The following is a 27,972-nucleotide window of genomic DNA, read 5'->3' on the forward strand; positions in this document are numbered from 1 at the left end:
AAATCACCCCCTATAAGTAGCCTGCGCCACGACGCATGCGTCATTCAAACACCTCTTCTCGCTTCAGAGCACATCTCGAACGGTAGCCGGGCTAGCTTAACAGTCCACAGACTGAACCCAAAGCTAATTTTCGGTCGACGGGCATTAGCCGGCTACCCGATTCTTTCACAGAAGAGTATTATAGTCAACCTCGCCGTTCTTCCTCTGGAGTAAGGTAAGGTTTTGACTTCAAGTTAGCACCACACCAGTTGCTAACTTGTGTTTTTTCCCTCACTACCGACACCACGGTAGCGAGGACACTTTTTTCTTCTCTCTTCCACGGAGGAGAAAAGGATTACAGGAATATTACCATACCAGGTAATATCCTTGAGAGAAAAAGACCCACGCTGTCCTTTTTTCCCCCGGATTAAAGACAGATCGGTAAACACTTTTTTCTCGACGTACCTGTTACGAGCGGACCCTCTCCATGCCTCACGGCGAACGAGATGGATGCCTCTCCCCCTCACACCAGAGGAGTCAGGAACTCGGAGGCTCGGCGCTGCGGTTGCGGGTTGAAAGTGTCAGGCACAGACTCACACCAGATCTGTTCGTCCTGCCTCGGGCTGGAACACGCCCAGGAGGCCATCGACAACCCCGGCTCGTGCGGACATTGTGCCCGCCTCACCGTGAAGAGCCTCCACCGAAGGTTAGCGCAACAAGTTAACCTGTCGGGACGGGACCCCCTCATGTCCACTGATCTGCCGACCGGCAATCAAGACACGGGGACGTCTGCCGCAGAGATGGAGCCCCTCACTGCGGTCTGGGGCTCACCGACAGCGGCACCCGCAGAACCGGAATCCCGCGCCATATCAGGCCGAGATCCGGTGGCGGCAAGAAACGCGGGAACTGGGCCCCACGCTATACCAAGCTGGGGCTCCCGACTGGACCTCTCCATGGTTTCACCCGCGGAAGATGTCCTGGAGTTAGACTACATGGAGGACGAAGAGTACACCTCTGAGTTCCTCCTGTCTGACTCGGATGAGCAAGAAGACGACGTCTTCGTGTCACCAGCTCAGGCTGCAAAGCCGGGAGCGATGGCTGCTCTCTCGGCGATAGCACACCTGCTTCGCCCTGTCTCAGTATGGACCTACAAGCCGTGTGTCAGCGCGCTGCGGCCAGACTAGACAAGTTGGCCGAGAAAATCTCCGGTTCCGGCTGCAGCTCAGGCTCAGCCAACCCAGAATTTCGGCCAGCAGTCGAGGAAGAAGAAGTGAGCGGCGTGACAGCCCCTCCTTCTCCCCTCCGTGAATGTGTTCCAGCCGCCTCGAGAGATGCCTAAACGCCATCCTCAAGTCCGCACAAACACATGTCACACGTTGGTTGATTCCTCTGTCATTAAACATTTGCCGCTGACGCATCCAGGCCGAGGGCCGAGGGCGCAGCTCAAAAAAATGAATAGAAAATCAATAAAAACCAATTTTCTCCCCTTTTGAGAGCAGCAACGGCATCTCTCAAAAGGCGGATTATTGACGGGTCTGTGAAGGCACCACCGCCACACGCAGTGCCGGTCGGAGCCATAAGAGTGACATCCCAGCTGGCTCTAAGGAGCATACAGCAGGAGATACTCACGATGTCTGCCTGGGCTTCTCAAAACAGTTATAATTTATCTGTTTTCACAAACCCAGAGAGAGTCAACCCACATTCTGGAGAGAAAGGTTCTCTCTCTCCTAGAAAGAAGGGTTTTATCTATAAAGCCCACCGAGCGGAGTCAGATTACGGAGGAAAATGTCCTCGTAAAGCACCCGCTCAACATGGGCCTCATAATAAAACTAAACCCCGAACGCCACGGCTTACGGAGAGTTTTGGTGATTATGAAATGCGTAGTGGCACTACACCCGACTTTTCCAGTGCGGGACGCGCCTACGGGTGCAGTCCTTTCACAGAAGGTGGTCACCACGGACGCAGGTCAGACGGGCTGACAGGGGACTTACGAGGGTCGCCCGGTGAGAGGTCTCCAGAACAGAGACTTCCAGCGGGCACGCGTAAATTACCCGGAGCTTTTAGCGGTGTTCCCCACCCAAAAATGCTTCCTGCCTTCTCTCAGAGGACTTCATGTCCCCGTGAGGATAGACAACACGATATCGTGTATGAACCGCCAGGGGAGATTGCGTTGTCTCCAGTCACACACACTGGCACACAAACTGAACCCTTGGAGCGGCAGACGTCTCCTCTCTCTGAGAACGACACAAGTACCGGGTGTTATGCACCTAGGGACAGAATTACTGTCAAAAGGTGCACCACTCTATGCAGACTGGACTCCTCATCCAAGGATCGAGAGTCCGCTGTGGGTGCGTTACGGCGGAGCCGCGTTAAGTCTGTTCGCAAGGGGAGAAAATGCTCAATGACAGCTGTTCTCTTTAATGCACGATTTAAACGCACCGTTAGGCGGGGACGCACTCGTACACGATTGACCTCCGGGTCCTCTGTACACGTTCCCACCCCTGGTTCTGTTACCCCGAACTCTGGCCAGAGTGAAGGAGCAACGCCACACACTTACGGAGCGTCCACACTACAGCTCCAAAAATAGCTTGGAGCTGGGCGTGTCTGGAGCTTGGGGATTTTATTCAAGCAACACGGCCAACAACCAATCACATGAATCTCCCGCCCCCGACATACAAAGCAAAAACCCCCGGGGATTTTATGCGAGCAATATATATATAAACTCCCCAAACAGGCGAAAACCTACCAGTTTCCCCCACTGTCTCTGCCACCTCCCTCCATGCCTGGTTCCTCCGGTTTGTATCCCGGGAGGTGAAGAGGGTCTGGTCATACAAAACCGGGTGATTCGCTACGGCGATAGTTAGTTTCTCCTCCGACTTTTTTTGAAAATATAGAAATGAACGGCGGGATATCTCTCCCAGCTTAGACGCGGTTTGATTGGCTAGCGCTTCAGCTGTCAGATTTTGGGAAACGGGATTTGATTGGCTGGCGCTGGCTACTCCGGCGTCCAGGCGACCAGAAGTTGAACAATGTTCAACTTCTGGTCGCCTGGGTCGCCTGAGACGCCTCGCTCGGCTACCCACAATTCAGTTCGGCGAAAAAGCGCGGCTACGTGACGTCACCCCATTGAAAGTGAATGGGCAGCTTGGAGCTGCTTGGAGCTTTCGACGCTGTAGTGTAGACGGGCCGTTACTCTGATGTTTCCGCCCTAGCCCGCAATATACGGGCTGGCGGGGATATATCAGCTGTTGTGCGGGCAGCCGTGGCAGCCCCCACCACGCAGGGACAGATTTTCTCAGGCGGGGAGGGCGATCTTTCTATGGGCCTGACCCGTGAGTGGTACAATCTGAATACAGTGGGACTCCCTCAGAAGGTGATAAACACTATTCAGAGTGCGAGAGCTTCCTCCACCAGGTCTCTTTACGACTGTAAGTGGAGGGTGTTTGAGGAGTGGTGCCTTCAAGAAGGGCACATCTCTTTTCAATGTCCTGTCGGGGTGATTTTATCATTTCTACAGGACTTGATCGATAAACACAAAGCTTTTTCCACGATCAAGGTGTACCTGGCTGCTATTGCTGCATGCCATGTGGGCTTTGAGGGTAAGACGGCTAGCCAACATCCTTTGGTTTGCCGTTTTATGAAGGGAGCTCACAGGCTCCTCCCTGTCTCCAGGTTGCTGGTGCCCTTATGGGACCTGGCAGTGGTTTTAAATGGGCTCAAAATGACCCCATTTGAACCCCTGGAGGGAGCTGACATGAAACATCTGTCACTCAAGACAGTGCTGTTACTGGCCCTGGCATCCGCCAAGCGGGTCAGTGATATTCATGCACTGTCTGTTCATCCCTCATGCACTCAGTTCGCCCCAGGGCAAACGAGAGTGTTGTTGAAACCCAACCCTGCCTTTACACCAAGGGTGGTTGGTTCGTGTTCCCCGATTGACATTGAGGCATTTCCTCCGCCGCTGGTTTCCTCCGGGGAGCAGCAGCAGGATCTGTTGTGTCCAGTCCGGGCTTTGCACACATATATGGACAGATCAAAAGAGCTTCGTCTTAATGACCAACTCTTCGTGTCCTGGGCTAAACCTCACAAGGGTAAGCCTGTTACTAAGCAACGACTATCCCACTGGATCGTGGAGGCGATTGCTTTGGCCTATACGAGTCAGAATCTGCAAGCACCTTTGGGTCTGCGGGCTCACTCGACTCGGGGCCTGGCTACATCCTGGGCTTTGTTCAAGGGTGTTTCCATCCAGGATATCTGTGCGGTGGCAAGCTGGTCTTCGCCACTCACTTTTGTCCGCTTTTACAGGCTGGACGTCTCCGCTCCAAGCGTGGCCCGAGCAGTGCTGGGCACCTTGTTGAGTCGGGACTCCACCTGTTAAATTCTGGTTGATCGGTGATCTTCGAGATAAGCTCGTCTGGCAATACGGGAGCTACAATATCCCATAGTGAGACATCTCACTTCATGTTACTCTGAGCACTGGGGTTACGTAAGTAACCTATAGTTTTCTACTTACTGAATAAAGCAGTGTATGCATTTGGAGTCCGCATTGTAACTGGTTGAAATAACTTAGATTTTATAGAACATTTCATAATCTTCTCAACAACTTGATTTTTATATTTAAGTTCTAACATTGGCAGATCATGAAATTGCAGACAGACTTAGACGCTATGTAGAACAACATGAAGTCTAGAAATGATTGATTTATAGGATGTCTGGAAAATCAAATAAAAGGGTTGCATGATATATGTGTGTGTTTTGGAGGGGAGGTGTGTGTGTGTGTGTGTGTGTGTGTGTGTGTGTGTGTGTGTGTGTGTGTGTGTGTGTGTGTGTGTGTGTGTGTGTGTGTGTGTGTGTGTGTGTGTGTGTGTGTGTGTGTGTGTGTGTGTGTGTGTGTGTGTGTGTGTGTGTGTGTGTGTGTGTGTGTGTGTGTGTGTGTGTGTGTGTGTGTGTGTGTGTGTGTGTGTGTGTGTGTGTGTGTGTGTGTGTGTGTTTGTGGGAGGGGAGGTGTGTGTGGGTGGGCAATTTCAATATTTAACAGATGCTGACTCAGGATCATTGCAGTCAGTCATGGGTCGTCCAGGGATTCAGATGTGGGGGCGAACACTGTGTGTCTTCTTGAGCTGGATGTGTGTGGGTCCAGCAGTGGCAGGACCGTAAGTACTGTCTGATTCCAAAATGAGTGTTGGTTAAAGACTTTCTTCATAAGTCCAGAGAGCTTATCCATTTCAGATTCAGTGAGATGTGTGTGTGTGTGTGTGTGTGTGTGTGTGTGCGTGTGTGTGTGTGTGTGTGTGTGTGTGTGTGTGTGTGTGTGTGTGTGTGTGTGTGTGTGTGTGTGTGTGTGTGTGTGTGTGTGTGTGTGTGTGTGTGTGTGTGTGTGTGTGTGTGTGTGTGTGTGTGTGTGTGTGTGTGTGTGTGTGTGTGTGTGTGTGTGTGTGTGTGTGTGTGTGTGTGTTTTTTTTCTGTGGTTGTAGGCAGTACATGGTAGCCATTCCTGCAGTTCTTGAAGCTGGAGCTGAGACCAAATTCTGTGCGAGTCTCCTGCAGCCCAACGAGACTCTGGTGATGACCGTCACTCTGATGTCGGAAGAGACGAATACAACCCTCATCCAGCAGACGTCCAGTAAAGAATTTCATATCTGCACTCAGTTCACGGTCAGCTCTCCAGCAACATTTAAGTTGGAAAATCTTAATATGCTTTCATCACACATCCTGCAACACACACACACACACACACACACACACACACACACACACACACACACACACACACACACACACACACACACACACACACACACACACACACACACACACACACACACACACACACACACACAGACACACACATACACACACACACACAAACAGGGCTGCCCCTGGCCAACTTGTGGCCCTACGCAAAGTTGTGTCATGAGGCCCCCCTGGTCTGTACCCAAGTCGTCACTCGTGAGGGGGGGGGGGGGGGGGGGGAGTGAGGGCTGCTAGTGGACCACGCTTGTGAACTCGCCAGAGCATCGCAGCGGGGGAAACTGTGGTGCACCGCAAGATGAGGCCCCAAGCAGTCTGCGTGATCTGCGTGTAGGGAGGGGCGGCCCTGCACACAGATTTTTAAATGCAACTGCAACTCCTTGTGTGTAAAAATGTTGTGCGTTTTCACTCCAGGATGAATTAAATACTAAAAAATGTTTTCATTGAGATACAGCTCATTTAGTGTCTTTGTAATATTTTCTGTCACAGACTCCTTCAGTGGAAGATGATGTGGTGCAGGAGTTCCAGGTGGAAGTTCGAGGCGACACATTTTACTCAAAAGAAGTCAGGAAAGTCATGATCAGAAGCTATCAACCAATGACGTTTATCCAAACAGATAAACCAATCTACCTCCCTGGACAAACAGGTAACGTAGAGAGGATGATCTATGATGTTTAACACTGATAGTACCTGGGTTCCCTTTAAAAGCAAATGCATGCAGTACAGGGTAGAACATGTATTAGCATAATGGCATCATATTGTATATATCGACATTTCAGGATTCTATAAAATAAAGCTCCTTGCTGTCACCCCAAGAAATGACTATCAAGAGATACATTTGTATGCTGTTGTCCTCTTTGATTTTTTTAAACGTTACCATAGATAGATATTTTTCTGTTCGGGCACACTAACATTTCTCTCTCAGGCAGTGAGGAATGCATTTTGTGTGCCCTAGTTTGTGAGTTAAATACACAGAAGCCCAACAACAATATGTGAGTCTGGACATTTGTGTTGGCTTATATAAGATTGGCTTAAAATAAAGAGTTTGCATAGCATATATTAAAAGTAACATTAGCTCATATAAAAAAGTTTATCATAAATATAAAACATGTGATGTTATGTTGTGGCTTTTATTACATTTAAGCGTCTTCCTGCTGCACCAGTTAAGAGCAGAGAAGTCCCCACACTTGGATATTATAGTATTAAAACACGTTTACTGTAGGCCTATTTATAAAAACAAAAAACGTGTGAGCTAAATTAGTTGTTTATTTCATCACCAGCTTTGTACTTCGGATCCACTACCACTTTATTGAGATCTATCATTACTGGATGGATGCCAGAAGCTCGGCGCGCTGAGCTTTACTTCTTGGGATATTATTATTATACATTTTCCAATGCTTATATTAGACACATGAAATAACGTAAAGTTGTACATTTGATAGGAAATTATATGATTTCTGAGTTGACTGAAAATCGGTTTTCACCCTGATGTTAAATAGGACATATAATGCTAATTTTCAGATGTATTGTATTTTGTGCTTCTAATGTGACATGTCTTCATACGTTATTGTTCAAAAAGGTTTTTATATTTCTCATACCGCCTGTGCTTCAGCACCTCTTTTACCCTCTGTCTAAAATGCTCTGAAGGAGCTCATTCCCCTTGCTAGATAGCAAAGCTAAAGTTTATAGCAGCTCTAATATGCAGCTTGTAACCGTTAACACACTTGAACAGGTTTCAAAGTGTTGTGAACAAAAAGGTGTTACATAGTGACAACATTATGTTCAGAAGAAAGAAAAAGGAGTACAATGGAGGCGTTTCAGGAAGAGGAGTGTGTGGAAGAAAAAACTCTCTCTGGAGGGAACCCCTGTTACATACTATAGGAGAGGGAGAACTCTACAAAGCATAATATGGCCTTTTAATACTGTTGTAGGAGAGCTGTAAAAGCTTCTTGTAATCTCTCTGCTTTTTATCAGTGAAATTCAGAGTCATCTCACTGGATACCAAGATGAGACCTGTCAATCAGATGGTGAGTGTTTGAACAGTCCCTCCTGAAATGTCATTCCCAAATTACATTTTTAGTGATTATGTTTAATAATGGTTCGCGTTTCAATTTGTGCCCCATTTTGAAACGTGTGTAGCACGTATATCCTTTAATAAGGCATGACAGTGGAACTAATGTTGAGATACAATTGAACTCTTTATCACTTTTTCTTAAAACTATAAATCAGAATGACAGTACAGTACTCTGAGCAACAGTATACATGTCTGTCACACATATTGAACATAAAAGCTAAAGTCTGAGGTTACAATGACGTGCAGGTATTCTCCTATAAACTGACTGTCTTTTGGACCCTGTATGATGAAAACAATACAACACAGCTGGTCCCTTAACAATTCTTTTTTCTTTTGCAGTATAATATCATCGGAATTGAGGTAAGACTACAATGATGTACATAAAAAATACATGAAATATTATAAACATTTTAAACTATTATTATATTACACTGAAGGTAACCTTTTTGGTTAAGTTGGATTAGAATACCTTAAAGTAATTTGGTCCAGTTTGACTTATTCCCGTTTAGAAAATCAGCATGTGCACTAAGCTGTCTATGACATCAATATTTGAGTGTACCGCCCAAGCTCTTGGGAATGACATCATTGAATTCTGATATGTTGTGACAAACAAAAAAAGGATGTAGTGTGACAGGATATTTCACAACTAATTAACAACTTAGAACAATCTCAAATAAAGGCCGCAATGTTCCTTCTTATTTGTCCCTTATCCTTAAAATATCACGAAGATTTAGCATGACAAAAAAACTAGCTATTTCTGTACTGCCTTTTAATGGATTTCATTTGAAGTCGATTTTTTCTTTTATTTGCTCTGCACCCTACATCCTACTTTCGTCAAGTTCTTTTCATCTACTTTATTTATTTAATAGGATGCTAACAGGAACAGGATTGGACAGTGGCTGAATGAAACATCCGATAGTATATTGCAGCTTTCTTATGCCTTGAACTCCGAGGCTCGTGAAGGATCCTACAAAGTTAGTGTGTCGACCGGGTCTAATAAAGTATATCACAGCTTCAAAGTGGAGAAATATGGTAAGGTATTGTTTTAAGCCATCCATTACAATACATTAATAATATTAATAATGAGGCAAGAATGCTAATGATCCTATTTTGTCCACAGTTTTGCCTAAATTTGATGTTAAAATAACTGCATCTGACAAAGCAAGTATTGATCAGGAAGAAATCAAAACTGAAGTTTGTGCAACGTAAGTTAAAGCTCTTTGCTAATTTCATTAAACATTACATTAAAGTCCGGTGTGCTGAGTTTTAACAACCCTTTTCTTCTTTGTCTTTCACATTAGGTATACATATGGACAGCCGGTGCCAGGCAGTGTTAACGTAGAGATGTGCAGGCCTTTTAAACTATTTGTTATAATCTCCATTGACAATCCAGAGGGAATATATGCTGCATGCTACAAGGAGACAAAGCAGGTACAGTTTTTGTAGCGACAATCTGCTCTCCTGAAGAATAGGTATTTTCTGATGGCCATTTCTTCCCTTTTCAATTTATTTCATTGTTATTGATCTATCTTATTGTGCTTTCTAGACGGACAAGAAAGGCTGTGCCACATTTATCTTCCCAATGTCAACCTTTACAAAAGTTGCCCAAAAGTTTCTGCTAGATAAGTTGAAACTCACTACTGAGATGGAAGAGGAGGGCACGGGCAAGTATTTTTATATATATTTGTATTTTGCTTCTCAATATATTTCTATACCTTTGATATATATATATATTTTTAAAAGTAATTTAATCCGGAATATGACATATGGAAGATGTGATTTTCTTAATATGGAGCATCCTTCTACAGGTATTTCACACAAACAAGAGAAGCATATGGATATTTCATATGTTGTTGGAAAGCTGTCCTTCACTGACACACCCAAGATTTATGACCAAGGATCAGTTGTGGAGGGAAAAGTGAGTGCATCTTGTCTTCACTTCTTTAGTGTCATGCAACTGAATTGCACTGTACTGTATATACTGAAAAACATTCTCAGTAAAACCACTTTGTCTCCACAGGTTAAAGCAGTTTATTACAACAATACACCAATTGCTGACATGCCGGTGTACCTGTTTATGGGTGAAAGGTGGTCAGCACGTTTGATACAGAATCTCACTACTGACAGCAATGGTGTTGCCCCTTTCTCATTCAGCACAGTTAATGTAAATGGGAACATCCGTTTCCAGGTAAGAAGGAAACAATCAAGCTTCCCACAATTATGATTCACATCATAACACTTAATAACTAACAATAAAGATGTATAAAACAAAAGCTGAAACCTAAAATGTTTCCCGATATAATACAATTGACCAAGGTGGCCATATTACATGTAGAAGTGTTGACTTTCTTTACCTTAACCAATACCAATATTTTATTTACATTGGTCTTTAACAATATTTACATTGTTCTTTTCTGTTATCTAGCTAAGCTTGACACCAACATTGGTCCACCACCATCATAGAACGCCATATTATGAGGCTGGACATCACACAGTTTCGTTGGCCCAAGTCTCTTCTCCTGATACTAAAACTGTCAGCTTTCTGGAGGTGAAGAAGAAGGATAAACCACTTCCCTGTGAAAAAGAAGAAGAGATCTTTATCCAATACACAGTAGTTGGAGAGGCCCAGGGCTCAGTGGATATGATGTATCTCGTAAGTAAAAATGTCATTTTTGGGGATGTCAAATCAAATCAAGTTTTATTTATATAGCACATTTTTAAAACGATTTTTGGTCTAGCCAAAGTGCTGTACATACAGTAAAAATACTTTGCAATAAAGACACTTTACAACAAATACAACAGCACAGTTTGTACAGAATATCAGTATGAGAAAACGACACCCTCTATCCTTAGACCCTCACATCGTACAAGGAAAAACTTCCAGAGAAAACCCACAGTTTAAGGGGGGAACAAATGGGAGAAACCTCAGGGAGAGCAACAGAGGAGGGATCCCTCTCCCAGGACGGACAGACGTGCAATAGATGCCGTGTGTAAATCGAAGAGATAATACATTTTACAGCATATAGACCGAATGTTAGGAAATGCATGTGTCTGTAATAAGAAGATGAATCCACGAGGATGTCAGCTATAATCCTGTGGAAGCCATCAGGGAAGTAGTATGATGAGAGTCAGGCAGGACCACAGAGACCTGACTCTGTGGTCAGGTGGCTGAACCTGTATTCAGCCACGCCTCGAAGTCCAGGACTCAATCCATTGATAAACTAATGTCATTGATATTAATGCTCGCAATTGATTTGGAAAACTTTAACCAAGTTTGGAAGTGGCTAAAGTTAGATGTATTGCACTTGCTGTAGACCACTAGATATCAGTAAGCAGTGAGCAACTAGTTCAGTGTAACAGCAAACCTAATCCATGACAAATAGCAACTGCACTTGTTCGCTTTAAATGTGGTGTGGAGCATGAGTAGCTTATAGCAGATGTAATCATTTATAACAATATTGGATTGATGATAATAACTTATTGATGATACTGTAGCATCCCAAAAGTATGTAAGTTCTATATTCTTTGCTTCTGAGAAGACAGTAATTTCTGAAAAGCAATACATATAATAACTTAATTACGGTGGCGAGCCGTGACTTGTATACCTAGCTGATCCTTTGCCACTCCAATTTATCATTGTAACTCAATCTTGAAAATGACTCGGTTAATAATTTCACAACGATGTCATCACTATCACTGAAGTGAGCCATCATGAACGAACTTATGCTAATCATAAATCTATCGATCATAAATCTATCGATTAGATTTATGATTCGAAAATTATAAAAGTAGGGTAGACATGTGGACATTATCCGGCTGAACAAAACGTGCATTTATCTAACAGGTTCGTTACACAGACCTTATTTCAAGCTATTTTCCAAAATCCTATGGAGAAATCCCATTGCTTTCTGTCGAGGGAACCCGAGCACAGCTTACTGCCGGGTTTTAGGACGCGTCACTGCACCACTTTATACGCATGTATAAACTTCACAGTGGGCGGAACTTGTCATAAAGTCTGCGAAAATAAAGCCCACCCATTTAGAGGGAAGATATGATTGGTCAATTGTACTGTCATTTGACATTACTCTCTTATTGAGTTACGACAACTGGCCCTCTGTGAATTTACAGGAGGACAAATCGCAGAGAGGGCCAGACGAGCTTCTTTCATTTAACCCTTCACATTCCAACTGAAACTGAACAGGCAAATTCAAAGGATTTATTTCTTTGGAAATGTTATTTTAAATACAATTAAATCAGGTTATTTTATTAATAATAATAATATTAACTTGAATTTATATAGCGCCTTTCATAACCTCATGGTCGCTTTACAAAGAAACATACAAGGACAAGACATAAAACATAAAAAACATAAACATAAAACAGGGGGCAGAAATGGAAGTGTAAGTGGGGGGGGAGTGAGTTATTGTTGGAAGGCGATGTTGAACAGATGAGTTTTAAGGGTTGATTTGAAAATGTTGAGAGAAGGGGCGTTGCGGATTTCTGCAGGGAGGGAGTTACAGAGGGTTTAGGGTTTATACATTTTGGTAAAACTAATGAAAAATAGGCAATAACTAAAAAAATAAAAAATATTTTGAATATCTTAGGCCCTCAGAGAGGTCCTAGAGGGCCCTGACGGCTCGCCACTGCTTAATTAATCTTAACATTTATTCATGTAATATCTAGTTTTTGCACAAAATAATGGATTAAAGTATCAATAAGAGTATTGATGAATACCGGTTGAAAAGCAGTCTGGGTTTCTATAAAATCCTAACAATACCCACCCCTATTGTTATCAAGATAAGTTTCATCACCGGAGTTCCCTTTTTTCTTGTCAATGTTGCTTCTGATTGGTTATTTTTCACAAACAGCTCCTTTCCCCACTGCTTAAGCAAATAGTCGGTTTGCTAAACCCAGAGTTATCGGTGCATTATTCATTCTTCAACTTTTCAAATTCCCCAGGTCCTATCCAGAGGTGCCATTGTCATGCAAGGAGTTAAACGGGTTGAAGTGCAAGATAAATCAGGTGAGAAGAGAAAGACATCTTAAAATCTCTTTTTAAATAAGCATTGCTAAATAATTATTTTTATTGTTTTATTGATCCAAGGAGTCATATTATTGAGGATTGTGGTTAATAACAGTTGGTTTGTGTTTCAGTGAATGAGGGCCAGGTGTCCTTTAAGCTCACAGTGTCTCCAGACATGGCTCCAGACATCCAGGTTATAATTTACGCCATCCTCCCCAGTGAGACTGTGATCGCCAACAGCGCCGACTTCTCCATTGAGAAATGCTTCAGTCACAAGGTCAGTTTGAGGAGTCACTGTTATGGTCAGATGTAGGTATAGAAAAAAGTGTATATTTATCTGTGCTATCAGTCTCACGCCGGTTTGATGGGCGCTCAAACATCATTGGTCAATAGGAATCAACTACGAAGCTTCTGATACCATAATCTTGATACATTTGCCTAAAGATTCTGTTCATATGCAGATATATTTTTATAAACATTCCAAAATACTAACTGTTGTGGAAATTCCAAGATTAATCATTTTTTTGTTCCTGGTAAGAAAATAACAAATATAGAAGTTAAACCAAAGTGTTGCTATACGAGATCACTCATGTTGTGGGTAAAGCATGTGGTTTGACTGAAGCCATGACTGTGATGGAAACTTCTGAAGCAATGGAGACAGGACTCAGAGAGACACGAGGGGAGCAGGAACTTTGATGGCAAACACTGATGGTTTATTTGGAGCTTTGGCCGGAGAATTCACAAGACATGTGCTGTGCCACGAGTTGACACAGTGGTTGCCAAACCAATTCTGAAGAACTCTTCCGCAGTCGGAGGTTCTATTTAGTTCAGAGTGTAATCAACATTCCTCATTAGCGAAACTAAACAGTCGTAGAGTAGACACTGAATCAACAGAAGTTGTCAGCTGTGGCTAGAGAATGTGCACCCAGGAGCCCCTTGTGAGTAAGATAAGAAGGTGCTCCAGATGTCCCTAAACAATAAACTATCTCATGTCAAGTTGTGCCCGGTTGTAAACTGGCAACAACGACAGCTTGAGCAGCCCCTCCTTAAGGGGGATAGCAGCAAGCCCACGGCTGAAGACGTGTGTCCATGGGAAAGGAGGCATAGGAAGGAGAAACAGACGAAGAATGTCAAAGGTCACATACCTAAGCAAATTATTCCCTAACAATGACCAGCCAATTAAAGTTAAGTTTAATCTTAGCCGAGGTTTAGTATTGAGCCGAGTTTGACCTATGGAGGGACTTTTAACCTTTGGGAACCATTTACATGCACACAAACCTATATAGCACACGACAGGGAAGGGCAAACCCCAAAAGGCATAATATGGCCCCTTTAAATGTTGAACAAGGTTGATTTTTGGTGCCTACCCTCTCACCTTGTCACTTCCCAAAAGGAAGCATCGACATAAGCAGAGTTGGGATTGGGGAGTGAGAATAACAACAATATCTAAACATCACATTAGACACAGAAGTTGATGCAAGCCACTATGAGTTATTTATTAAGCGTTGGTATGTGCGGGTCTGGCGTGGGGACATTACCCCTCTAGGCACTTAAGACTAAATTAAAGGGTAAACTACACATTTGTGTAAGGTTAAGAACAGTGTAGGTTCTCAAAACATATCATCTCACCCTCTGGTTGATTAGATATATTGTTGTATATACGTCAGGTGTCGCTGGAGTTCTCTCCATCCTCGGCCGTCCCCGGAGAGCAGACCACCCTGCAGGTGAAGGCCCTGCCAGACTCTCTGTGTGGTGTCAGCGCTGTCGACCAGAGCGTCCTCATCAAGGAGCCAGGGGAAACTCTGGATGCAGACAAGGTACCTGCTAGAATCAACCACAAATAGATAGTTAACGTCACCTCAGCATAAGCTTTAATAAGAGGTTAGAGTTTGTGTTGTCATTTCCTTGTGTCATGGTAATCATTCTCTTCTTCTACCAGTTGAATATCGTAAACAACTATGTAAAACATCTGTTTAATGCAGCTTGATGCTGATTGTGTTGCCATATTTACCCAGTTGAGGCCCACTGTTTTTGAAAATGCTATTGGAAAAAGTTATGATCATATTTGCGAGGTGCTGTTTGAACAAATATTATTTATATTCATATTTCAAGATAAAAGACTACAACTTAAATCATAGAGCTCCCCTAAAGAACAACAGACACTTGTCAGTGTATAACATTGAATCATACCTTTCTTCTTAGATATTCAACTTGTTGCCTGTCAAAAAAGCATCCCATGTTCCACATAATGTTGAAGATCGTGTAGAATGCTTGCTTGTGAGACCCAGAAGATACGCTATTCCATATCGTGGAAGAAACCAGGGAGATGATGCTCATACAGTTTTCCAGGTACTTAGTGCACAAACATTAATGTACAAAATAAAGCATATACCAATATATGTTGTTGTTGTTGTTGCCTAGTTAATCAACTTTTAAGTGATGACTGTATTCATGTATTTAGAATGTAGGTATGAAGATGGCAACAAACCTGGTTATCAGAGTGCCGACATGCCTCAAGTACAGAGGAAGAGAATTCCACCAGGGCCATGGTATTTGATTTTCTTGTTGTATCAAATGACACATTCTGTTTATTTACCAGCTTTTAAAAAGATCACTATGTCATTGCTTTCTGCTGCTTCTGATGGATTATTATATGCTTTAATTTCAGGTATGCATGGAAGATATAACTCTGCTCCAGAAATAATGCGAATGATGAGCACACCTTCCGTCCAACATTCTTTTGAATCACCGATTGAGACTGTCCGCACTTTTTTCCCCGAGACCTGGATATGGGAGCTTATAGAGGTTGGGTAAGATTTTGCCTCAAATCGTTTTCATGGTCATGAATTGAGGGAGTTTCTCCCTGCACAAAGGGATAGCAGGAAAAGCACTGTTCAACTAGAATGGTTTTTAACCTGCTGGCTCAAATATGTATGTAAGGACTTTTGTTATGCCAAGGAACATGTATTCATCATTTTTACAGACATTTCTTTTTAAATGATTCTGTAGGCGGAATAGTGTTTTTTTGGTGCTAGTGGGAATCATCTTCAGGGTTAGGCTTCTGTTACTATCTCAGGATTGCGATCTGAGGAGGGCTGGGAAAATGAATGAGAAGTCACACAAGTTAGCGTATAGAATGGTCTGGCTTTATTCACATTCCTTAAGTTTGTGTCTTTGCCAAAGAATAACATAATTATTTATGTTCCTAAGCTCAAACTAATTACTAAAAATGCCAAACACATACAGTACTGTGCATGTGTTATTCACATGTTAGTTCTGACCATTCATTACACAAATTCACAGACTAATAATGCAATAACTGTTCCTCATAACTTATAACATATTTACAAATACAATTATTAAAAAAAACATGTAGAATGTTCTGGCAATCTCTCAACTTCTTCAATCTTGACCCTAATCAGAATGTCAGACCTCAATCCAATGTAAGTGTAGAGCCCCATATGCAGCTTAAACTGTATACTGTAATAACACGTACATTATATCATTAAAAGTGTAATGAAGCTTGGTGAACATTACATTTGTAAATACATTTTAAAAAATGTTTTTAATTATGGTGACCGTTATATCTTACTTATGTATTATATGCCTAATTTTTTACAGTCTTGTACACTACATCATGTATGTTTTCAAGTTCACAGAATCTGTTTGTGTGTTTCTGCTGAGCCAGAAAGTCTGGAACGAAGGATGTGTCCGTCACAGTCCCAGACACCATCACCACCTGGGAGACGGAGGCGTTCTGTTTGTCCTCTCAAGGTTTTGGCTTGGCTCCTCGTAAAGAGATCACTGTCTTCCAGCCCTTCTTCCTCGAGCTCAGCCTGCCCTACTCCATCATCCGAGGGGAGCACTTTGAACTGAAGGCAACCGTCTTCAACTACCTGACCAGCTGCATCATGGTAACTCATGTTTTTCAAATGACCTACATTATTACTTCAGCATGCTCATAATAGTTGCTAACATGCTTGAGATGTTTACTGTCTTAATTTAGCGTGTTAGCATGGTGACATTTGCTAATTAACACTTAACACAGAGTACAGTAGAGGCTGATGTATTTGGCCAATTAAATATTTGACCTGATTATGCTGCTATATGCAAAGTTAAGGGATCACCAGGTGAAAATGTAACAAATGTTATGGAAATGCACCCAATATAAATGCAATTTATAGTTGTATAATGACTGCACTGTACTTTGACTGAATTGCATATCCTTCATCTCATTGCATAGAACTGTATCTCTTGATAGGTTGTTTCTTTTCAATAGGGTTCCTCTGGCGTTGCCTTTACACAATCCTACCTCCAAAATGTCCCAACAAACTATTTATTTGTGCATCTGTCTATTGACTGTTTTTTTGCAGCATGGATTCTGCTCAGAACTTTCCCCATAGACATTGTTATCGTGTGTTGCGTTGCAAGTGACACATCCTTTGACATCTGATCGGAATTGAAGTTCTGGAGTCAATTTGGATATAATCGGCATATGCCAGAAATAGATTTTGGCTGGCATTCTAAACAAGGCCTTAGTCCCTTACTCATTGACCAAGTTCTTAAAACATGTGCCTCTTATTTCAGATTGGACAAGATTACTGAATAGATACTCAGATGATTCACTCAATATTCCTTATACTTGTGATCCCACATATTTCTCTGAACACCATAAACCAAATTAACCCCATTAAAAGTGAATGGGAACCGTGTGGACGTACCGTTAGAGGTTTTAGTTTAGCGGGATAATCTCAAGTATTAATGTTATCGCCAAAAGGCTTAAAACAAACTCACAGTTGCATGTTTTTAAGCCTGAGTTGCCTGAGTTAAAGGCAACTAATGTTCTATGTTTATTAATCTCATTTGACCACTTGTTAGCAACCACCTTTTTTAAGACACGGAAGCTTCAGATATCGGTTACTTTCGATGAATATCGTTAAATTACGGAATTTATGTTGTTAACAAAGAGATATCTTAAGCTCATGTGTTTACTGCAGATTTCATTTCATTCTAACCAAAAACCCATTCAAAGAACTGAGACCCAGAGACATAGGAACCGGACGTGCAGTAATGCCAACACATTTCGGGATTTTTGGAATCATTCCTGATTCTCCTTTACATTTGTTTTTAAATATATTGCCATCTCTCTCAACAGGTTACTGTGGCTCCAACCCCCTCCTTAGATTACACCCTTACCCCCCTCTCTGGTGACCAGTACACATCCTGTTTGTGCGGCGGTGAGCGCAAGACCCTCAGCTGGACCATGGCCCCCTCAGCTTTAGGTGAGAGAAGCATTTTTGACTGATATGAAATGTTAGTCTGCCAAGGTGAATACAACCTTTTTTAGCTCAGTGAAATCATATCCACCTTAGTGACAGAATGTTTATATACGATAATTAATAAAAACACAATTCTTGATCAAGTTTCACATCTTGTTTGTTGTTCTCTTGTAGGTGTTATGAATGTGTCAGTGACTGCTGAGGCTGTGGCATCCCAAGCTTCATGTGACAATGAGATTGTGAGCGTGCCAGAAAGGGGTCGTATCGACGTGGTCAAACGTTCTCTCATAGTCAAGGTCAGGACGTTTAAACAAAATGACAAGTATAATAATTTATCCATTTACTATAGGGAAAATGTTGAACTCACTTTATTTTCCTTTCAGGCGGAAGGAACTGAGATGTCCAAGACCTACAACTGGCTGCTCTGCCCAGAAGGTCAGTTTGTTCAGGAAAAGAAACAGCCAAAGGTTATAAGTTAGTTAGGAGCACATTTCATGTAAAAAATATAATGAATACATTCAGTAATTACAATTATTATGGAAATTGTGTTAAGTTAAGTGCAGGTGTCATTGATTTATGGAAGGTCATTGTGTAAATACATTTAATCAACCTGATTTTTATTTATTAATGGACAACAATGTGTGTGATATTTTATCAAACTACCAATACAATATGTACAATCTTAACAACATCTTTGTTTTGTACTGAGCTGAGGGTTTGTTCCCTGTCTTCACACAGGAGAGGCTTTGACAGAGGAAATAGAAATACAACTGCCTGAGAACGTCATTGTTGGATCAGCCCGAGCTTCGCTATCAGTTCTGGGTAACATTTCTGATCAATAGGCTTCTCTCTCTTGAAGCTTTATCAATAATGGTATCAGTAATAAAATAAAAACATCTGTCTGAATTTTCTTTTTTCGGAGATATCTTGTTTTGCTTTAATAACATTGTTGTCAAACAATTCAAAAACCTTTCCCTACACATGTTTTACTAAGATTTGAACTAAGAACAGAGAAAATCTCCCCTTTAGCAGATGATTTGAAAGCCGGCTACTTGTGCTTTTGTGTGTGTTGGAAGGATGAAAGAGTGTTGGCCGTTCGGATGACACTGAGGAGGGTCAGAAAAAGTCAAAAGTCGGCTGTCAGTCTTAGCTTCATTGTTTTTCTGCAGGTGACATTCTGGGCAGGGCTCTAAACAACCTGGATGGGCTGCTGCGGATGCCGTATGGATGTGGTGAGCAGAACATGGCTCTCCTGGCCCCCAACATCTACATCCTCCAGTACCTGAAAAACACTCAGCAGCTGACCCCAGCCATCAAGGACAAGGCTACCAACTTCCTGACCAGTGGTGAGTCTTGTTTACATTATCGTGTAGTTAAAAAACAATCAACAATTGAACAAACAACAACAACAACAAATTGACACCAGATGGACACACGATAAAGGTAATGTTCAAATTCGGCTCTGATCGTAACAACATCGGGCCAGTCGTATGACCACCGGTGGAGTTTCTCAGGCTCCGGCAGCAACTTCGTGAGCGGTGGCAAAATCTTTGACATGCCAAAAAATCGTCGAAGGACCTTGCGAAAGTTCATTTTCGTGTTGAATTTGTGTGTCCATTTGCCCTTCGTAAGGCACTCGTGAGGGCATCTTGTCAAATCGTGTCATCTTCGTCTGATCATCGGTCGGCCTCACGAAGACAATACGAAGGAAACAAGAAGCTGCCCTATTGTCTTAGGAAGGCAACACGACTATGTGAAGCCCTCGCAATGCCGTCGTGTAGCCATCGTATAATCGTACGATGACATCGAGATTGCATTTATTGCACAACAAAATCATGTAAACATAATGTAAATAACCCAATTTGTGTTCTGTGAAACTGAAAAGGATATTACATTGTTTTTGTTACTCTCGTTGCAGTTGTATGTCTTAAAGAGCAACTTGCAGGTTTTTTTTTTTCTAGATTTATGCTTAACCTTGCCTGAAAATTACAATTAAAGAAGTTAATGCAGGATTTCATATGTTTTACGAGACATAAGGGCAGGAATTCAGAGGGGAAAGGAGCCGTTTTGAGCTCTGCTACTAAAAACTGCTTTTTTGTTACGTCAAACGCGTCATATTACGTCACATGGGGGAGCAACTTTCTCTGACTCCTTCTCTGCCCAATCCGCGGTAGTAGTTTGTAGTTTGAGCGGTTGTGATTTAGTGAGCTGGTATTTTTTCGGTAATTTTACATTGCATTTCAACATTTTTAACCATGGTGAGCCATGGACATCGGGACATGGCTGTGGACACGATGTCGGGACATCGTGTCCACAGTTTCCCTAACAGGAAAAGGACCGGAGCTAGCTTTCGTTCCTGGGTGCGTTGTGCAAGGTGCATCCACCTCTTTGCAGCACATACTCTCCACAGCTGAGGCCTATCAAACAAAACGTTTATCAGGAAACCGTATTACATCTCTCTCCCCCCCTTCGCTGCTCTCTCTCTCTCTCCCTCCCTTTGCTCCTCTCTCTCTCCCCTCCGGTACACAGCACCGTAAGACGTAGTGTGGAGTTGCATTAGGTAACGTGAGATACGCCCTGTGCTCCACTGGTTCTCCTCACACCACAGCTCCATTTCTCTCCGATGGCCGTTATTTCTTCTAATCCTTGGCTGCTCCTGGTCTCTTGGCCGCCTAGCAGGCTCATAATTATAAGGTTGTGGTCCGTCATATGCATACGAATATACATTTTTAACCTCTTCTATGTCAAAACTAGCATTGTGAACCATGTTTATTAATATGTTAGACCGGCCGCTCTCCCTCATGTGATGTCACACGCGGGTGGTCTTTTTTTATGCGGAAGTAAAAATGTCTTACAAAAACGACGCCTGATGTCAGTGTATATTTAAGTATATGTCTTTGAAAATCTAGTGTATGCATCATTTTCCTACACATTTATTCACTGGGGTCTCTAACCTGCAAAATGCTCTTTAAATATAATTTAGGTTAACTTTTATTTAGATGCTTTTACTTTGAAGGCGAGTTTACGCTGTTGACAGGAAGTTGTTGTTGTTGCTATGGAAACAACATGACGGAGATAAGTAATATCTTCTAATCTACATATAAAGACGGAGAAAGTAAAGAATAAAGTGTATGTTTAAATGTTAGCACCCCCCGAAGAGGCACAAGCTCTTACGTTGAGTCTGGATACATTCTAAATCATCAGTAACGTCTACGACCATATTTTCATGTGTGGTTCAGCCGGGTGCCATTGTGTGGCCTTCTGTAGGCATCGTATTTGCTTCGGCTGTTGCTTCAGCTGTTGCTTGGCTGTTGACCAAGTTCGGGGCCATCTTCGTGTGAAATTCACAATTCCATATTCGTGTGTCCATCTGGTGTCAATTTCGGGACAGTGTGACAGGGGCTTAATGGATCTCAAAGTCCTCAGTCCTTGTTGACAGTGAGCAAAACAATTGTAATAGTCCACAGCTGGTTAGAAAATGGTTGATTCTCCCATTTTTGGAAAATCTTCTATTTTTACAGCATGCTAAAACCTGCGAAAGACTGCAGTTGCAGTTGTTCTGCTCTTGGTAGGCTGATTTTACTACCATGAGTAGTGTTGCAACCATTGGATAAAGGGAGCACAAGATGAAAATGATTAACTCTAATGTGTAAACATTTTATTCAAATAAATAAGCAATCTATCCAATCTAAATGACGAGTCCCCTAAATCTTCAAAATCGACCAAAATGTCTACAAATTAGTCCACCGGGTGTGCAAATATGGAAACTTTTGATCCTGAAAGTGTCAGTAATGGACTCAGCATCCTCTATAATCCCGAAACCACTCCAAAATGGTCCAAATTGGCCAAGCCATTTTTAAACTATTGTCCGCAAAGGCTATAATGGTAATCCATGGTAATTAACGCAATTTATGTTGATTGTGCATATTGCTCGACATATATCCGGCAGTTTATATGTGCTGCAGACCTGTACTATAAATTTCCCGCATAAAACTTTGGTGTACTACTCAACATTTCCGGGCTACAAAAGGACCCTATGAGCTGGCAACTATACTAATATGTAATGAGCATCGTTAAATGCACCTTTACCTATGACATCATGAAACACATTTACTTCAAAACATGAACTTAACTTAGCAAAATCCTTTCAAGTCTTACAAGTTTGTTTCTATGTTGATACAGGCTACCAGAGACAGCTGAACTACAAGCATATTGATGGTGCCTATAGTACATTTGGAAAAGGAACTGGGAACACTTGGTGAGAAAACTGCTGATCGATCATCAACATCTAAGAACAACAATATGTACATGCTGTTGAATTTTCACCCTGTGATACTCAGACATAAGGATTACCCAGTGATAACAGAGAGATGATGCCCATTGGAGCACACATGTTGTGGAAAATGTTATTTTATTACCATGAATGGGCTATATCAACACAAGCATGTTAAAGTATTTCAAATTAATGCATGAAATAGCGTGGTATGTTTTGTACCTCTTGAGACATTACACAGATCATGATCTTTAGTTGTTTAATTATATCAGTCATGTTTTAATATCCTCAGGCTGACTGCTTTTGTGGTGAGATCATTTGCCAAAGCACAGTCTTTTGTCTACATTGACCCAGCAAAGATGGAAGAGTCTATGATTTGGCTCCAAAGGAAACAACGAGAAAATGGCTGTTTTGAACAGTCAGGAAAGCTGTTTAACAACAGAATGAAGGTAATTAAAGTCGTTCTTCTCATGAAAATACCTGATGATAACTGAAATTTAGAAGGTTAGAATTGTCAATTTTCACTGAACCACATCTTGCTGTACCTTTATTTAAATGCAAATACACAGTCAGTACTTTCAGTACTGGATAGCAGCCGGTTTTACAAAATGTGTGACATGCAAGCGGCGATTTGCAAGATTAGATCACTGGACTTGTCTTGCAAAATAAACACCATAATTGCAACTCATACATGAGCATGCGAGAGACATGTGGGCTCAGAGTGACAACCATGAGAAAATGTCCTGTTGCCCCCATTTGTACACTGCTTGCAAGCCGTGCTTAAAATTACTTCTCTGAATCAGACCCTGGGTGTGGGAGGTGCTGTGCTAATCTGTATGTTTGATGGTTTTTCTCTACAGGGAGGTGTGTCTGATGAAGTGACTCTCAGTGCCTACATCACTGCTGCTTTCTTAGAGATTAATGCATCTGTGGATGTGAGTACACCAAGGAGTGCACTTAAGGTTGCTGTGACGCCTGTTCCTCCTTCAATTTAATTGTGTTGGGTGTGTGTGTTTGTGAAACCATTTCATTACATATTTAATCATTTTAACAAATCCTATATTATTACAGAAACGTGTGATGATTTATGGAAAAATACTTCCCACATCCTTTCACTGGGTGTACTTTTCTCTGCCCAATGAAGCTAAATGGATCTTGTGCAAAAGAAGAATTGGGCTTTAGGATTCATTATGTCTGTGTTTTTTTACATAATTATATTCTTCTCGGGCTAATAATTATGAGTTTGAACGGATTTGTCAAAGTTCTTTAAGGGAACCAATCAGGCTGGTCAACCACCACACTGTTCAGATGATAGATGATAGATAGATGAACATCATGCTGAAAATACTTAGGATTAATGATTTGCCTGTAGTAATATCCAAAATATTTATGTTGTTTGGTACATTTTACTAACCTTAGTGTTTTCGCTCAAAATACTTACTGGTAAAGACTTGTTTCTCATGTGCCTTTTCTTTTTGCTGTTGGTTAACATTATAACCTGCATTTATTGAAGTTTTCTCTCTTGATAACATTGCGGTCAAATATAATAGCATCAAGAACTAGAATAAACTTGGTGTTTTGATGGATTAAATCAGTTCAGACCTGACTTTATTTACTGTGTAATTCTTTTCATCTGATCTAGGATCCTGTGGTGACCAAGAGCCTGTCTTGCCTCAAAGAGTCCATCAGTGACCTCAGTAACACCTACACCACAGCTTTGCTGGCGTACGTCTTCACCCTGGCAGGCGACATGGAGACCCGTGCTCACCTTCTCAATCACCTAGACACTGTTGGAATACAACAAGGTGAGTCATCATCCAACAAAGAGATATCTGGCTTAACTACTATGGGTGTAGCTTACCTTGTATCTGTTTGTGTGTTTGTGGATGGCTGATTCAGGAGGTTTCCTTCACTGGTCTCAGACAGCATCAGAAAAATCAGCCTCTCTGTCTGTGGAGATCAGCTCCTACGTGCTGCTGGCCAAACTCAGTGCCTCTCCCACTACTGAAGACTTGGGCTATGCTGCTGGCATCGTGAGATGGCTGGCGGGCCAGCAGAACTATTACGGAGGTTTCTCCTCCACACAGGTACAGCACACACTGCTTACAGCTGGACTTACAGTTAAACATATAAGCCACCCTGATCAAAATGATGAACAAACAAAGTTAATTTAAATTGAAATGTACATATGTGACTTTGATCTGACCTAACAAGCTTAACCATTCTTAACAATCACCTTCTTGCGAAAACCATATATTTCCAAAATACCAGTAGGCTAAAAAATATCTGCTCAACAGGAATACTAAATCCTTCAGTTCAAGTGAAGCATTCAAAATCATATAATAAAGATAGAAATAGTTTTCACCAAAAAGCGACATGAACCAATTTTTGAACTCCTACATATGAAATCTACTGTATGTATAAACCAAAATAATAAAACTTTACATTAGCACTAATGAAAGTGCACACAGTATTTAATATGTGTGTATATGTGTTGTAGGACACAGTGGTGGCTCTTCAGGCTCTGGCTCTCTACTCCGCTCTGGTGTTCAGTCCAGGAGGTTCAAGCACGGTGACAGTCCAGTCTCTCAGTGACACTCTGACATTTGATGTGAACCAGAACAACAAACTGCTCTACCAGGAGAAGCTGCTGCAGGACGTGACAGGAAAGTTCAGCCTGGAGGTGAAGGGCACTGCATGTGCTGCAATGCAGGTCAGTGGTCATGCAGATGTACCTGTTTATCTTTGAAATACGTACACCACAATCAGGCAGCTACTATATTAGCTGCCTGATTGCTCAACCACCAACACTATGTTTTGGTAAATTATGGCACAATTACATCAGAGTTATTATCAACTTTGCCAAAGTTGGCGAGATAGCCAGGATAAAGTTCATAGCGACCGTCATATCACAGCTTGTAAACAAAAACACACCTCAACATTTGAGCCGTTTCAGCTTGTTGTGAACAAACAAACATTTCCATACTTCTACACAATTGTAGGTAAAGTTGGTGGACATACAGTTTCACTTTGATAGCATTAGCTAGCAACTTAGCTGAGGTCGGCGCTGTATTTGCAGCTCAACTTCCATAACAGCTCGGAGCTTGAACCCCCATTAGTAGCTACATTGTTTGTTTCAAGCATTACAAATCCAAAAGTAACTTTACAGGTTGTGAACCTGAGTCGCAAGATTGGCCTAACAAAGTCTTTCATCCGACCGTGAACCGTGGTTCAGGAAGCAATCCTAAGGAATACTCTACTGGTAGAAATGAATTTCAGCCACTTGTATTTAACTCCTGTTATTTTGGTTGTCCACACAAAGGTCCCTTCAAACTGTACACATAGCAGCTAACAGCGTCTTTTGGTGACATGGTGTTGCAGGTATACAAACTAACCTTCCAACTAGGTCAAACAAAAAAAAGCCTCCGCTCGGGTGAAGCTCTGCCGTGGCTCATTTAGAGCACTAACCAATGGAAGCGTGAGATGTAAATCGTGATGTCATCATGTGATGAAAAAAACAAAGGAGTCAAATCGAGGAAATTCTGCCATGTAATCTTTGGTATTTTGGCCTTGGAAGACCATTTACATGTGTACACGTGTATTTCTATCATTCCACTACAATTACGCGAATACTAGGAGTTTGTAGAATTAAGATAAAAGGGATCAGGGTCTGGGATTGTTGTGCTTGTTGTCCTTCAAGAAATAAAATGTGGCTGAATGTATATGACGAGGTTGTACTTCTTGATGGCGTGAATCCTAAAAGCAAAGGCAATCTCGAGATTCAGGTTCACTCTTTATGAATAGTGTTCTCCTTGTGTCTCTCTTTTCCAGATTTCTCAACACTATAACATCCCAACTCCTACTGACGCAACGACCCTCAGTGTCAATGTAAGACCAGAGTTTGACTGCGCCATCAAAAACACCAAACTCACTCTGAATCTTCAGTCCCGGTAAGTTATCAACAAGCAGATTCACGCGAAAGAAGAACCATGACATTTCTTAGATACAATCCTCTGCATCTACCAGCTTGAACTATGTAACTGCTGGAGGATGGACATGGGACAAATGAATAGCACTTGCCTTACAGATTTAGTGGAAAGGAGACTAGCACAAACATGGTGATACTGGATATCAAAATGCTCTCTGGATTTGTCCCAGACCAAGAATCTTTGAAGAGGGTGAGTTATTTCAGTAACTTTCACCTTTAGCTCGAAGTAAAAAAATCTTCATCTGTTTTTGAGCCACCCGGCTGATTACCATCTCCTCACAGCTCAAAGGAGCCCTGCTGGTGGATCGCGTTGAACAGAAGGAGGATCATGTTCTGGTGTACATACAGGAGGTGAGAGAAATCCTATCCTCAGCCAGCAGCAACTGATGATGCCCTTCACATCTGTTATTCATGGTTTGTTTCTTTTTATCCCAACAGTTACCAAAAGACATACCTATCAACCACAGCTTGGATCTCAGACTGGAGATCCCAGTGCAGAACATGAAGCCAGCCGTGGTCAAGATCTATGACTACTATCAGCCAAGTAAATCCTTACGAACCCCTAACAGAGACTACAGGCCACACTGATACCCTCTGCTCCAACCTGAACATTATCAGAATAGTAATGTTTAAAAATGATTTTGTGCTTGGATAGATTATTGTCTCCTTATCTTCTGCTTCTTTTTCCTTCATTCCTCTCAGGTGACCAGGCTGAGACAGAATACACATACCCTTGTGTTTCAGGTAACAATCTGTAGTAACATACAGCAGAAATACAATTTTGACAAAAGTATTTTTTATGGCCAACCTATTCTTTTTTTTTGTTGCAATTTGTTTGCAATAAATCAACAAAGTGTCCTTAGTGCGACCTTTGCCGAAGCTTGAACAAAATTAAGCAAACAGCCAGATTAGATTAATATGATTCACAGTATAATACTTTTTATTATTTTGCAGCTTAAAGAGTGAAGTGTGGTCTTCCGGCCGTCAGGAATTCCAGTATGATTTCATCAAAAATACATTATATGAACCTTCGTACTTGATAGTATTCTGCTGCCATCCCTTACAGCTGTGTAACTACATGTGTCTGAAAATCATGCTTTATGGACAAAGAACATTAAATGTCAACTCTTAAAACTGGTCTTTCACTTTTTTTATCTTTCTGCTTTTAAATAATAGTTTTCACAACTTATTTCAGATTGGATGACAAAGGGTTATCAAAGGGTAACCAATGAGCATGACTGTATGAGGACAAAGAAAACAAATGTAATACTAAAATTGTACCTCGATTTGTTTCTGTTGGATGTATGCAAGCTATGTAAGAAACATGAAAAGCATTCAGATTTGTACGCTGACATGTGCACGCTCAAAACTGACAGGCAGACCAAGAGCCACAACGTCCCTGCTCTTAATCCAGTGGCTTATTATCTGTGGCTTTTTTTTTTACAAAAATAACTTAATCACTGCTCTTTCCAACGATCTTCTGTTATACTTCCAACCTTTGTACATTGCTTGACATAGATTTTCGAAATATATATTTTGGAAGACGCACAGACTGTGTGAAACGTTGCTGTGATACTGCTGACCAATGGAGGCACATCCATGGTG

General features: G+C 41.8%; 1 protein-coding gene across 2 annotated transcripts; it reads left to right on the plus strand.

Annotated features, from left to right (window-relative positions):
- The first annotated feature begins 86 nt into the window (after nt 1-86).
- On the plus strand, nt 87-27,501 carry LOC117457408 (alpha-2-macroglobulin-like). Of its 2 annotated transcripts, XM_071205332.1 has the most exons (37): nt 87-214; nt 5,041-5,132; nt 5,454-5,634; nt 6,220-6,376; nt 7,705-7,757; nt 8,144-8,164; nt 8,674-8,836; nt 8,925-9,009; nt 9,106-9,235; nt 9,351-9,468; nt 9,613-9,722; nt 9,825-9,992; nt 10,230-10,457; nt 12,764-12,827; nt 12,959-13,104; nt 14,495-14,644; nt 15,030-15,176; nt 15,289-15,376; nt 15,496-15,637; nt 16,516-16,741; nt 17,983-18,109; nt 18,281-18,402; nt 18,490-18,541; nt 18,845-18,928; nt 19,276-19,452; nt 22,289-22,364; nt 22,672-22,828; nt 23,240-23,314; nt 24,022-24,184; nt 24,279-24,466; nt 24,880-25,092; nt 26,211-26,329; nt 26,467-26,557; nt 26,650-26,718; nt 26,806-26,911; nt 27,070-27,111; nt 27,322-27,501. In XM_071205332.1, exons 2-37 carry the CDS (start codon nt 5,047-5,049, stop codon nt 27,324-27,326), a joined length of 4,329 nt encoding a protein of 1,442 aa, XP_071061433.1. In that variant the 5' UTR covers nt 87-214; nt 5,041-5,046; the 3' UTR covers nt 27,327-27,501. The 2 variants fall into 2 exon arrangements, with proteins under 2 accessions (XP_071061433.1, XP_033953381.1); XM_034097490.2 differs by lacking the exon at nt 87-214 and having other exon boundaries at nt 5,012-5,132.
- The last annotated feature ends 471 nt before the right edge of the window (nt 27,502-27,972 follow it).

The sequence above is a fragment of the Pseudochaenichthys georgianus genome, chromosome 13, assembly GCF_902827115.2.
Source record: "Pseudochaenichthys georgianus chromosome 13, fPseGeo1.2, whole genome shotgun sequence".
Lineage (NCBI taxonomy): Eukaryota > Metazoa > Chordata > Actinopteri > Perciformes > Channichthyidae > Pseudochaenichthys > Pseudochaenichthys georgianus.

What these genes read in the sequence shown, in the direction of transcription:
- LOC117457408 (XM_071205332.1), top strand. Translation starts at nt 5,047, where the DNA reads ATGGGTCGTCCAGGGATTCAGATGTGGGGGCGAACACTGTGTGTCTTC. An exon ending in AAAGGAACTGGGAACACTTG is followed by an intron (nt 22,365 to 22,671) that starts GTGAGAAAACTG and finishes TAATATCCTCAG; the next exon opens with GCTGACTGCTTTTGTGGTGA. An exon ending in GAGGTTTCTCCTCCACACAG is followed by an intron (nt 24,467 to 24,879) that starts GTACAGCACACA and finishes TATGTGTTGTAG; the next exon opens with GACACAGTGGTGGCTCTTCA.